Below are 12,845 nucleotides of genomic sequence, written 5' to 3'. Positions count from 1 at the left end.
TGTTTGAAGCACTCAGTTTAACTGAGCCTATACGATGAAACTGAATTCCACTTCTACATGGACAATACCGTGGTTATATTTTATTTATTGAAAAGAAAAACTAATTCCCTGACCGGGAATCGAACCCGGGCCGCGGCGGTGAGAGCGCCGAATCCTAACCACTAGACCACCAGGGAAGGACGTTCACATGGCAGTACGTACGCGTACACGAATGCGTCAATATACGGAAAACAAGTAGCTTAATCACACTATTATTTCTACTCGCAGCCCATTTACACTGCACTGGTGAGATGCAATAATTTCGCGCATTTTGTTGGACGTGTTTATCCCCAGCAGGCCCAAATACACCCAAAGCTCGGTGGGAAATTGCTTTGTGGCAATTGGACGTTGCGAAATACCACCAAATCGATCGTCTTTCACACCACAAATGGCAAACAACTTTACATACATCCTGAATTTAAGAAGTCCCAGATAAAAAGCAAAAGACAAAATACCAGTAGTAACGGGCCGTATAGGTTTCACAAGGTATTTTAATGTTTGATATTTATCCCCTGGCACTACAGGCAGGTAATGTGTGTAATGTAACATCTTAACATGTGCGTGCCATCTGTTGCTCAGCGATGCTCCCCATTTCTATATGACGTAAGCAGATGTATCACTTCGCTTGTGTGGCACTGGGAAAGCAACTAAAAGCATATGTATACAAAATTGCAAGAACCTCTCCCATTCCTCACCATCACCAAATGACGCATACAAGTGACGAGCATCCCATCAAAAATGACAGCCCGCGTGTTAGTTACTATCATTTGTACACCAGAGCAGATTATCCACATTTCTTTTTACTGCTGGCCAGCACGAAGGCTGAACCAGTACCCCCCAGGAAAGCAAACAAAAACTGCACATGCAGTACGTCATCTGAATGAGTCATCGTCAGGGTGTACTCAAATCAAGGGACTAGCTGATAATATAAATACAACTAGAACATTTGTTCAGCACAATAGATTGCATTATACATACAAAAATCTAGAAATTTTAACTCCCATTTTTTCCCCCCAGTTTGGCTTCTTCTATGGGCACCCTAGGCGCTCCTGAACTCCTGTTGGCAGATGTACATAAATATATCTTTATACAGCCAACATTAAATGGAGAATAATGTGTGTAAAAGACTTTGCAGAGCGATGTAAAACAGTTCATCATACAAAATGGGGTTTTAACATCTTTTTTTTTTTTTTTTTTTTTTTTTTTTTTTTAACAGTTTACAAGTTCTGACATTCTTTAGTCAAGCTTAGGTTGAGATGAAATGTGCACTTCAGTAAGGGTGGGGTGGAGAGAGTGTTGTGGACCAGGGACTTGAGGTGTAGGTCATGGGCACTCATAGTAGACTGTCCTGTCCAGTGGGGCCTTGGCTTTTCAGAAAGGGGCGTGGTCCTGTGAGGAGCTTGATCCAATGGGAGAGGTGACTCCATTCCCTTCACCTCTGGTAGCCATCTTATGCTTCAGTACATATCAAGGGAAAGGAGAGAGGAGAAGATTCATAATTACTGACCAATTACTTTGTCTGTTTTTTATTTTTTTTTTAAACCCCAAAAAACAAAAACAAAGTGAGCTAGGAAATACTGGAACTTGCCTTGAGGTTATCCACCTTGTCTTCGAAGGACCTGAACGATGGGGAGTTCCTACAAAAGTCCCCACCAACAAGTCACTCATATGCATACACAAATAGTCATATGGAAACCAGAAACCGTTTGATTCAAATACAGAAGTACAAACCGCTATAAATAGCACGACACATGCCTGCTAATGCAAAAAAGGACCGACGTACATACAATCATATACAGTGGGGTGAATTTGGGCACCCCTGGTCTGTTACAATGAATCTGTGTGTGATCAAAAGAAAACCTTAACTCTAAATGGCTGAGTTAAACATGAGACCTTAATGCAAATTGTAAAGTAAGATTGCTTTTTATTTTCATGTTTTACTGTTCATTAAGGAAATGGCCCTGTGCAAATGTTTGGGAACCATTTTGTATTATTCTGTTACTTTTTAAAAAGATGACTAAGGCCCAGACCCAGGTGATTTACTTGTTAGGGCTTCAATGAGTCAGGTGAGAACTTTGCATTCTGAAGTAACTCCATGCCTTCTAAATGATCCAACTGCAGAGGCTGTTCTGTCTGGTGTTAGCAACCATGGGTTCCTCTAAACAGGGATTTCAGAATGAAGATGGCTTATTTCCACCAAGAAGGAGAAGGCTAGAGAAACTCTTTCAACTCTTTCAATACCTATTTCCACAGTCAGAAATATTATTAGAAAATTGAAGATAAATGGAACAGTTGAAATGTGAAGTAAAGTCTGGAAAACCAAGAAAGACAACCTCAACACAAAAATAAGCATCTGAAGTATGCAAAAGAAAACATTGAGAAGCCTGAAGCCTTTTGGAACAATCTGTCGAGAGATTTCAAACATGCTTGGCTACAGAATGTTTCTCGGCTAGAGGTCAAAATTCTAAAAGTGAGTATTGAAAGACTCTTAGCTGGCTACAAGAAGCGTTTACAAGCGTTTATAGTTGCCCGAGGAGTTGACAGGGCTCCTAAACTTTTGCACAGGGCCTTTTTCCTTTTTTTAAAATTAGTGAAGAAATGCGTCATGGTTTAACGTCGTACCATGTAGAGGTCAGGTTTGCTTTGGTTCGCTTAGATATTAATTGTAAGAGACCTTTTCACCAGGGGCGCCCAAATTCTGGCACACTACTGTAGGAACTTCAAAATTACTTTCCAAGTTGTGCAAACAGCACAGCAGTCAAAAAACAAGCCTGCATTCAAATGACTTCAAGAAATACAGGTCAAAGAGGAATGCAAGGCCTTCTGACCACATAATGGATGGAGCCATGACAAAATTACCCATGCAAAATGACTAAACTCTCAAAAGCAAAACACTATGGCTGGTTCAAATTTGAGAGTCACTGATATTAATATACTGTGCTCCATCCATTTGGGGTTGATGAAGCCTCACTCTCTCCATCTCTACTGAAAGTTGACACGATACATTACCTCATAGTGGGCATACTTATTGACTGTCGGATGGAGTAGTTGCTACTTGGCCGGCATTAGAGGAAACAGAGAGGTGACTGTTAAGGTGAGCAGCACCACAGATGACAGTGCTTCACAGCACACAATCAGCAGAGAGATTGGTAAATGGTAAATGGCTGGAATTTTATACGGCAATTGATGCCTCTCATTCACCCATTCATACACACACTCACACACCAACGGCGATTGGCTGCCATGCAAGGCACCAACCAGCTTGTCAGGAGCATTTGGGGGTTAGGAGTCTTGCTCAGGGACACTTCGACACACCCAGGGTGAGATCGAACCAACAATCCTCCGACTGCCAGACGACTGCTCTTACTTCCTGAGCCAATTAAGTGTGGTCACTACAAAGAAGCAGGGGGTGTACGGAAAACAAGAAAAATTATGGCATCGATGGTCATGGGATTATCAGTTTAGGGATGTTTATGTGCGGAATTGTCTTACCCAAAGGAATTTGACAAAGGCAGAGCTCTGAACCAGTATGCAGCAAAAGAGGGAAGAGAGATCAGGGTGAGTAGAAACAGGCTTTAGTACTGAAGCATGGGGGAGCGGGGGTTGTAGGTACCACTAACACCTTAACACAAGCACCCTTGTACTCAGGCCGGTACAACACATAACCTACACTTTGGATACAAACCTGTAGAACCATTACCCCAACACACTGGAGGCTGGCCGATATATGGAACTACCTGTGCTGTAGTAACATGGGCTGAAGTCCATCTAAATCTTTTATGGATGAACACACAGGACTGGACAGACCGAGTCTGTATGCAGGCAGCGGTTCGGAGTGAGGAGACGGGGCCAGTACCTCATGTCCCCCAGCTTCCTGCTGATGGCTGTACCCATGCTGGACAGGGCTGCTGAGGTCATCTGCCCCGCCTGGGAGAAGGTCTCCTGAGTCCTCTTATACCTGCAGGGAGAGGGGGAGAGAGGGAGGGAGGGGGAGAGAGAGAGAGAGAGAGAGGGAGGGAGAGAGAGAGAGGGGGGGAGAGAGAGAGAGAGAGAGAGAGAGAGAGGGAGGGAGGGAGGGAGAGAGAGGGGGACAGAAGGGTACAGGGTGGGGGGAAAAGGATGGAATTTGAGGGAGAGGGACAAGAGGAAGGAAATGAAAATGTAAGATGAGGAGAGAGAGAGAGAGGAAAAGGAGTGAGAGAGGGGAGTAGGAGAGAGGAGAGGCAGAGAGAGATACAAAGGAGACAGGGGTGAATACAACATTGAGAAAAGATACAAATGATAAATTCAATACAGCAATCCCATTCATACAAATTAATGAATGGCAATATACACTAAGTGATCACTTTATTAGGTAGACATGTACACCAGCTTGTTAATGCAAATATTTAATCGTGTGGCAGCAACTAAATGTGTGCCATTTACTATTGTATGTACTGTGATTTATTTATTCATTTATTTATTACGATGTGTTTTAACCAACCTGTGAAGCTGAAGGCAAATTTCCACAATTGTGGACAGTAAAGATTATTATGAATTTTTATCATTATTATCATTATTATTAGGCCTACAAGCTTGCAGATGTAGTCAAGAGGTTGAGCTGTTTTTCAGACCAAATGTCAGAATGGTGAGGAAATGTGATCTAAGTGACTTTGACCAATGAATGATAGTTGGTGCCAGACAGGGCAGTTTGAGTATCTGAGAAGCTGGGGGGCAGTAGCATGCTAACAGAGGTCTCACATCCAACACAGAACATATAAAATACTTACAGAAAACACATATATAATGTACAAAAATCATTCCCATCACTGCATACTGCAACCGCCCTCTCTCACTACTCCAGTCCCACTACTTCAATCCAGACAAGGAGGATAACCTCAAGGCAAGTTCCAGCATTTCTGAGCTGACCTGGCCTGTTTCTATGGGACCCTACACACACACACACACACACACACACGCACGCACACACACACACACACACACACACACACACACACACACACAGTGAGTGTACCATCATATCACATTCAATACAATCAAAGCTTTTGCAGGACACTGCTGTCCTCGGATTTAGAGCCTTTAACCTAATCGCTCGTGGTCGGCAATACTGAGCTAACAGGATTATTCAAGCCCTTGCATTACACAGTTTAGCCTTTTGGCCTTGACCAGACTCTATAAATTCCTAATTATTGTAAATCCATACACTGCCTTGTGTTCTGGGTACAAAGGTTGAGTCTCCCCATGCGAATGAGATTAACAAACGTCACAAAATCTTAACAGAAAAATGCTAGCCAAGAGAAAAGATGTACCCTCTACACACTAGTTCAGTTACAGTAAGACACTTTAACCCAGCACACAGCACATACATGGAAGCATTTTTGCAGTGGATAAAGCAATACCTCAAAGGGATCAACAATCCCATTTCTGCGTTCCTAATGACTCCAAAACCATTACCCCAGGGCAATCCCACTTAAACACTGGCATGCCACAGTGTCTGCAGGATTAACTCCAGACCTGGAGGGCCATGGCATCTGCAGGTTTCTGAGAGCGCCTTTCAATCGGCAGCCAATTACGGCCTTGGAAACAACATACAGTATGCCTTGACCTAGATCACTGACGTGCTGGAAAAAGCACCAGCAGACACTGCAGCCCTCCAGGACTTCTGGTAGCCCTGCCCTAGTCTTACCAACCACGTGCATCTAAAAAGAACCCCGTAATGCCCCCTACTAATTACCCCGTGTAATGCCCCCTACTAATTACCCCGTGTAATGCCTGAGGGACACTGCACTGATGAATGTCCCGAACGGTAGAGGCTGTAAGGCCGCTGTTTAGTGCAATAAACCCATGGGAATTTTCTCTATCCTTTTCTTAACAACTCAGGTGTGCGGCAGGCGGCTCCACAGGCCATCCCACCATATTTCAGCCCTCCAGGACCAATCCACATGGCTCACTTACCTACTGTACGAAACCCCAAATACGCCTACAATGCTGATCAAATCTGTCTCTCCCCATCCCTCCCCATCCCTCTCCAACCCTCTCCATCCCTCTCCATCCCTCCCCATCCCTCCCCAACCCTCCCCATCCCTCTCCATCCCTCTCCATCCCTCCCCAACCCTCTCCATCCCTCCCCATCCCTCCCCATCCCTCCCCATCCCTCCCCATCCCTCCCCAACCCTCCCCATCCCTCTCCATCCCTCCCCATCCCTCCCCAACCCTCTCCATCCCTCCCCATCCCTCCCCATCCCTCCCCTCTCTCAAAACACACAACCAGTAACAGTCTGCAACCAAAAACCTTCAATAAAAAGTACAAACAGGTTTTTTAAAAACTCACGCTTCAGAGCGGCTTATGTCCTCCAACGTGGCTGAGGCTGAAAGATAACTACAAACACACAAGATGTTAAAGTCAGGGCTGTGGAACGGTGGGAGGCACGGCGGGGACGTACGGTCACTCAGTACGTGCGCTCATGAAGGGAATAACATCTCTCTGGTCCAGACATAATCCAGGGCATATGGCTTGATCTTTGGAATTCTACCCCACAAGAATATCAGAATTCAGAATATTCCGCAAGAAGCCGTCGTTACCATCATACCATCACCGTCGTTACCTCAATAGCATGGCTGCAACCCTTCCTGAATATATATCCATAAGAAGCAGCAAACTAGAAAATGTTAGGTTGAACAGAGACCTAGCCCTCAATCAATTATTCAATAAACCGTTTGCTAACAGTAGGCACTACCGGTCTACCAACTCAGTGCTTACATCCCCATCACATTTCAGGTCTGACACTGCCTCATCCATCAAGGAGAATTCCTACATATTCAGACACCTCACACTCCCATACTATATTATACCAGTCCAGGCAATCTGTGAGTCAGAGTTGGCTCAGTCCTAGCACACTGGACCCACCAACAGAAAATAACTTATTTAGTGAGGTGTCTTGTATTATTACAACCTATTTATCTATAAATAGGACTTATTATTGCATGATAAATGACAACCAAGAGCAACTTTGCCAGGAGTAATTTGTTCATTTTTCTTTCAGGGATTTCTCTCTGCTCATTGGCAGAGATGTGTATTCTACGCATGGACTGTGTGATTATAATCACAGCTAAAGAAATAAAAAAACAAAAACAACAACTGCTATACAATTTTGGACCAGTAACCTATGAGCATGTACGTGCTTCATCAGTTTACAGTGTGTCAGTTGTCTCTTATTAGGCAGCTTCCAGCACCTGATGAAAGTGTATGTGTGTGCATCTATGAATGGGTTTGTTGTTGGTATTGTAGGATAAGGGCAGCAATCAGAATTAATTTAGGAACCAGAAAATTGACAAATCACAAAACCCACAGAGCATTAGTGTTCTTCAGGGCATCAGCTGCAGTTCTGCTAAAAATCATTCATTTGTGTTTCACAGGACGTATGCTAGAGTCAGAGTGAGCGTATGTGTGCGCGTGTGGCCGTGTGTGTGTGTGTGTGTGTGTGTGTGTGTGCGTGTGTGCGCACGCGAGTGTGTGCCTGCGTGCATGTGTGTGTGCGTTACAGGACGTACTCACACGTTGGAGGTCTGGACATCCTGCCAGCTCTTGCTGAGGTTCTGTCGGAACTCGCTCAGGGGGGTAAGGCCCAGCCTCCTCTTCAGCTCGCCCGCGTGGTGCTCCTTCGCTGACAGAACCTGCCGCAAGGTGAGTATCTCCTCCTCCACCTGGGGAATGCAGGCGAGCGCCACTGTTAGATACACCACACCGCTTCATACCCGCACCCTGAAAGGGGCCCACACCCAACTCTCTAACCTGCTGCAGAGAATAGAACTCAAAACTCCCCAACACCCTTTTTCCTAAACCTCCGGAAGAGGGGCACCCCCAAAACCCAGTACCCCACTCTTACAGAGAGGTGCAAGTACACGTCTATCATCTGTGCAGCGCCCCATTCTTAGAGAGGGGGGGGGGCAGGCACACATCTATCCATCTTTGGCACCTTGCTGAGTTCCAGGTTCAGCTCCTCCTTCTCGTCTTCAGTCAGGCCAGTCACGCCCACAGCCCCTTCCATTGGCACGTCTGCATCCAAGGGGTCAGCCCCAAGGCCTTTTTTGGGAGAGTTGAGGTTAATATCTAAACAAACACCCCCACCAGGACACAGAGAGGGAGGGAGCAAGGGAGGGAAAGAAAGAGAGAGAGAGAGAGAGAGAGAGAGAGAGAAAAAAAAAGAGAAGGGGGGTAATGCACTGTGCCAAACAAGGGAGGAAGCAAGGGAGTTGCCAGTGCAGGATAGGGATGTGGAAAAACAGCTGCTGTTACGTTGGCTTCCTTGAACTCTTAATTATTTGTCCGAGAGATCCCTTCCTGTGTAAAATGTGCATCCTTTAATATTCAGGAAACTCAAAAGACATTTTATTTTGGAAATTAAGTCTTTGGATATCCAGATTAGTCATTAGCAACAAAAGCCAATTACTTGAGTTCAGCAGGAGACAAAACAAGCACACACTAGTCGTGAATCAGCCAGGGTCAGCACTGCAAAGCGCTGGTCCAGGTGCATTTAAAGCAACCTGTTCAAATTTGTTGGCGGCACAATTCCTCGGAGTGCAGCATGTAATTGATAAATATTAGATGGTAGATCAAAACGAGAACGCAACCGAAAACTTTGCTCGAGTGAATACACACTCACTGTACCAAAAGCACGCGCGTGGGCTAAATGTCGCGACTATCATGCCTCTTCTGACAGGCAAGGAGAAGCTGCCGACATCACTACAGGTAGGGATGCTAATCAGGTAGGCACAGTCTTACTCACGAATTGAACGCGGCGGAGTCAGCCAGGGCCAGCCAGCTAGTAAGAGTTAATAAAGCATCAAATGGAAGAAAAAAAAGCTAGCAAGCGGGAATCAAGTATAAATATTTGTACCAGAAACATAAAATGTCGAAAAAAATAAACGATGTTGATTACTTTAATCCCAGCGCATTTAACAGTGATGACAGCCATCAGCCAATTAGCCTACTGGCTCACTAGTTATGACGTACAGTAACAGTTAAACCTCCAAATGATCTTGCCTCCGAAGTTCAGAGTAGCAAATGCATTCAAGAATACCAAAATACATGTAAATAGCTATGTAAGATTAGCTAATTTAGTAAGCGTTAGTCAATCTTGGGTTATTTAACTTGAACTAAAATAGCTACATTAACCTCCATGCTAGATGCTGATTTGTTCAAATAAGGTTAACAATTGTACTAGCTAATGAGATTGCAAGGTAGGTAAGTTGCTTAAAGGTCGGGCCAGTGACACTGAACTCAGTTCTAAAGAGCTCGCATGGAGTCAAGCAAATTGATAATAAAACAATGCATGGCTTTAAATATAGTCAAATAAACTAGCCATCATACGACAATGCATAGGTTACTTAGCTAGGTTAGTTCCAGTCAACATTCTATAGGAATTTAGCCAGAATAAATCACGGCATCTGAATAACTAGCTAGCTAACTAGCTAGCTACTAGATCTTGCTGAAACTAGAATCTGTGTTCACGGAAGGCAACAAACTAACAACTGGCATATTAACTACGTGTTAACAACCCACTTTTTTTTTTTTACAATATCCCGTTAGCACATTAAATTACCAACTCGACGGAAGCAAGGTTACACCTGTAGCCAACACTGCGCGCTAGCAGCCAGCTAACATTTATGTCGGTTAGTTAACATCGCTCGTTACCTTGATTTGCAGAGTCCATAACGCCGGATATATTGCCTGAACGTTAGATTTCTCCAACTCCAATTCAGGAAAAAAAAGCGCAAATTGGTTTTGGGTAGACTTTCTCGCTAGCTGTATCAGAACCACCTCTCCCAACCAGAGTTTTCCAACCAGAGTCTTCCAAAACAACAGCCACGGCTCGGATTGATGAGTTAGCCTACAACTTAGGCTCTTGGTTCCGGCGCACAGCAACTACGTTTTCGGGGTTCCTCAGAAATCACTTCAAATAGAAAAACGGCTATGTATCAAAATCGTGAAAATATTAAAATACATTCATCAGCCGTGCAAGTAACGCATCCAATACATACATTTTGTGATGAGGGCACCTACACGTAAACCCAAAAACCCCCTAAAAGAATCGTATTTATTTCTCGGTTTATTGTGAATAACAAAACAACCGCAATGCAACATAAAATCAAATTTTCTTCAATTTATTACAAGACAGGTAACTGGCACAGACTGCTTTGTTTTCATGACTCAAAAACCGAAACGGATTATTGCACCGTGTCGTTTATTTTCACATGACATTGTGGGTGAAGTTACTCTTGACACACCCACCCCTACCCCCGAATGTCAAGCAAACCGTCAAAACCGTTTAGATCACCGTTCAGAAATGCCGTCATGGTTTGCCCTTGGTACAGTATGGAAGTATAAGTAATACTCGTATGGGTCCAGATTGAGGTGTTCATTAGCGTATTTAGAGATGCACTTACAGCATTGTTGCATATTCCTTTTACTCTTTAAAATTATTATGTAGCTGTTTTGCGCATGTTTCATCCATGATTTAACCCGCTTATTGCTGGCCAGGATGGGGCATGTGAGGGAGTGGCAGGAATTCACACCCTGGACTGGTCGCCAATACATCTTAATTCGGAGTCATTTGCTCTTCACTGGATTCGGTGGATCTGTGACCAAGTGGAATTTGGTGACTGATCCTTTAGTTGGCATCAAATCCATTAAACTAAAGATTATCTGTTTGCAAATATTATTATACACAGAAGACCAATGACAATTGGAGAGGCATGCATGCTCTTAACAAAAAAAACACATACATACACATACACAGACATATATAAACAAGCCTTGGTAATGTTCAGAAACATTTATTTTACAACAGCAAATCAGATAAATTACCCATGTTCATTTTCGTTTGGACATACAGTCAACATGCTAAAACATAAAACTAGTTTAATAGTATGTACAGTACAAGAGACTTCAACCATTAAATCCTGTTTTGCACATTGTTTAATGGCCACATCTAAATTACATACATTTCAAACTATAGTCCTTATTAAAAACAAAAAAATGAAATAAAATTATATTCATCATAATACTACAGTGCTGTTATGATACTGTATATCTGTCTTTATATTTTTTTAAGTTTCTAAAAGACCTCTTTACCTTAGTAATCCTGTACAATTCCAAACAGATAATGCATTCACTCAAACAATTAGCATTTCCCAACATCTCATAGAAGCCATAGCAAGATTATTTTGGGACAGGATTTCCACGATAAAAGAACGAACTGGTCCACAGCTGGACTGGGGGTTGGGTTCGGGAGAGGAGAGGGACTGCAGGTTTGGAGCACTCGGACATCAGAGTAAACAATTAAAACTGGCACATCACTGGCATCAAAGTCCACTGGAGCACAATGCAGGAGGATACTCAAATATGGCCACGTTTAGATCTAGTAATATTTTTTTTGGGGGGGGATTTTGGAGACGCAAAGGTGCAAAATCTGCACCAAAAAAGAATGGTTGGGAAGGAAAGATTTTTAACAAGTTGGCAGCAGATGGTTTAACAAAGTGGCATTGCCTGGCTGATCCCAGATCAGTTCTGGGAGAGTCAGAGAAGGGGACATAGAATGAGGAGATCCTGTACTGAGTGAGTGTAAGAGCTCTTATATAACTTGATTTCAGTATGAACAAGGCCATCTTCCCTTTTCGCACAATGCTGGCAAGGGGGACAAACCTCAAAAGGACGATGGGTTATTAAGTACTATACAGCCAATTCAAATCGCATTTACACAGAAACATACGATGGCTGAAATTAAATGCAGTAATCTAGGAGCCAAGAACAGTCTTTTTCCCCAGACAAATGGATGAAATTCCTTAGTTAGGTTGGTTATATATCAGAAGAGCCAAGAATAGTAACATTTGGAAAAAGTTTCCAAAATAAAGCGTTAATGTTATTTATTTTCTTGCCAACACGTCATATATGTTACCACAAACCGTGTAGTGAAAAATGGGACACACAGGGCTGTGTGTGGCAGCGTGTGTGAACAGTGGCTTTACAGGAGTACATTCCAGTGCCGTGGTCACCCTTTCACCTACTGCCCTTCAGAGAGGGGGCATGGAGGGGCTCCACAGTGCTCTGACTGGGGTGTGTAGCGATTTGCACACTTGCGTCACTGGCTGCCTTGCATCCAGCTGACAGGCAGACGGTTACAACCGGCTGCAATGAGATCCTCACAGGAGGATGAGCGTCTATCAGTGCTGGATGGAAACAGAATTTGTGTTTTTTACTTGAAGTAGTGACACATTTCACACTGCTGAGAGGTACTAGACAGCCAAAACTGTGGGGAGCTTCTTCCCCCAGGAGTTCTACACACACTCACATACACATGAACACATACATCTACATACAAACACACACACACACACACACACACACACATACACATAAACACATACATCTACATACAAACACACACACACACACACACACTCACATACACATAAACACATACATCTACATACAAACACACACACACACACACACACACACTCACACATAAACATATGCATATACATAGAAACACACACGCGCACGCGCGCGCACACACGCACGCGCACACACGCACGCGCGCACACGCACACACACACACACACACACACAAACACACACACACACTCACATACACATAAACACATGCATATACATACAAACACACACGCGCGTGCGCACGCGCACACACACACACACACACATATAAACACATGCATATACATACACACACACACTCACATACACATAAACACATGCATATACATACAAACACGCACACATACAC

The 12,845-nt window shown here is 43.7% G+C and overlaps 2 protein-coding genes and 1 non-coding gene across 5 annotated transcripts in view; all 3 read right to left on the bottom strand.

Moving 5' to 3' along the window:
- Positions 1-104: 104 nt before the first annotated feature.
- trnae-cuc (transfer RNA glutamic acid (anticodon CUC)) lies at positions 105-176 on the bottom strand. Its single transcript has one exon. It is a non-coding gene; the product is annotated as a tRNA-Glu (tRNA).
- A 336-nt stretch (positions 177-512) lies between these two features.
- LOC133109968 (tumor protein D54-like) lies at positions 513-9,972 on the bottom strand. Of its 3 annotated transcripts, none has more exons than XM_061219762.1 (9): positions 9,734-9,972; positions 8,016-8,149; positions 7,595-7,743; positions 6,371-6,418; positions 3,896-3,997; positions 3,532-3,558; positions 3,049-3,090; positions 1,628-1,676; positions 513-1,494 (listed from the first exon to the last, which is right to left on the bottom strand). In XM_061219762.1, exons 1-9 carry the CDS (start codon positions 9,750-9,752, stop codon positions 1,411-1,413), a joined length of 654 nt encoding a protein of 217 aa, XP_061075746.1. In that variant the 5' UTR covers positions 9,753-9,972; the 3' UTR covers positions 513-1,410. The 3 variants fall into 3 exon arrangements, with proteins under 3 accessions (XP_061075746.1, XP_061075747.1, XP_061075748.1); XM_061219763.1 differs by having other exon boundaries at positions 8,016-8,122; positions 9,734-9,970; XM_061219764.1 differs by lacking the exons at positions 3,049-3,090; positions 3,532-3,558 and having other exon boundaries at positions 9,734-9,969.
- An 887-nt stretch (positions 9,973-10,859) lies between these two features.
- Positions 10,860-12,845, bottom strand: part of LOC133110483 (dnaJ homolog subfamily C member 5-like) — an 18,346-nt gene continuing 16,360 nt past the window's right edge. Inside the window, exon 5 of the mRNA XM_061220633.1 lies at positions 10,860-12,845. This exon is cut by the window's right edge and continues 2,469 nt beyond it. The gene's annotated coding sequence lies outside the window, so the exon portion shown is untranslated.

The sequence above is a fragment of the Conger conger genome, chromosome 14, assembly GCF_963514075.1.
Source record: "Conger conger chromosome 14, fConCon1.1, whole genome shotgun sequence".
In the NCBI taxonomy this organism is placed as follows: domain Eukaryota; kingdom Metazoa; phylum Chordata; class Actinopteri; order Anguilliformes; family Congridae; genus Conger; species Conger conger.
Note: the sequence above shows the minus strand (reverse complement) of the source record. Positions and strands in the feature narration are given on the sequence as shown.

Coding starts and splice junctions, on each gene's coding strand:
- LOC133109968 (XM_061219762.1), bottom strand. Junction 3,998..6,370: donor GACATAAGCCGCTCTGAAGC/GTGAGTTTTTAA, acceptor CTCTCCCTGCAG/GTATAAGAGGACTCAGGAGA. Junction 3,559..3,895: donor AGGAAGCTGGGGGACATGAG/GTACTGGCCCCG, acceptor ATACTGGTTCAG/AGCTCTGCCTTTGTCAAATT.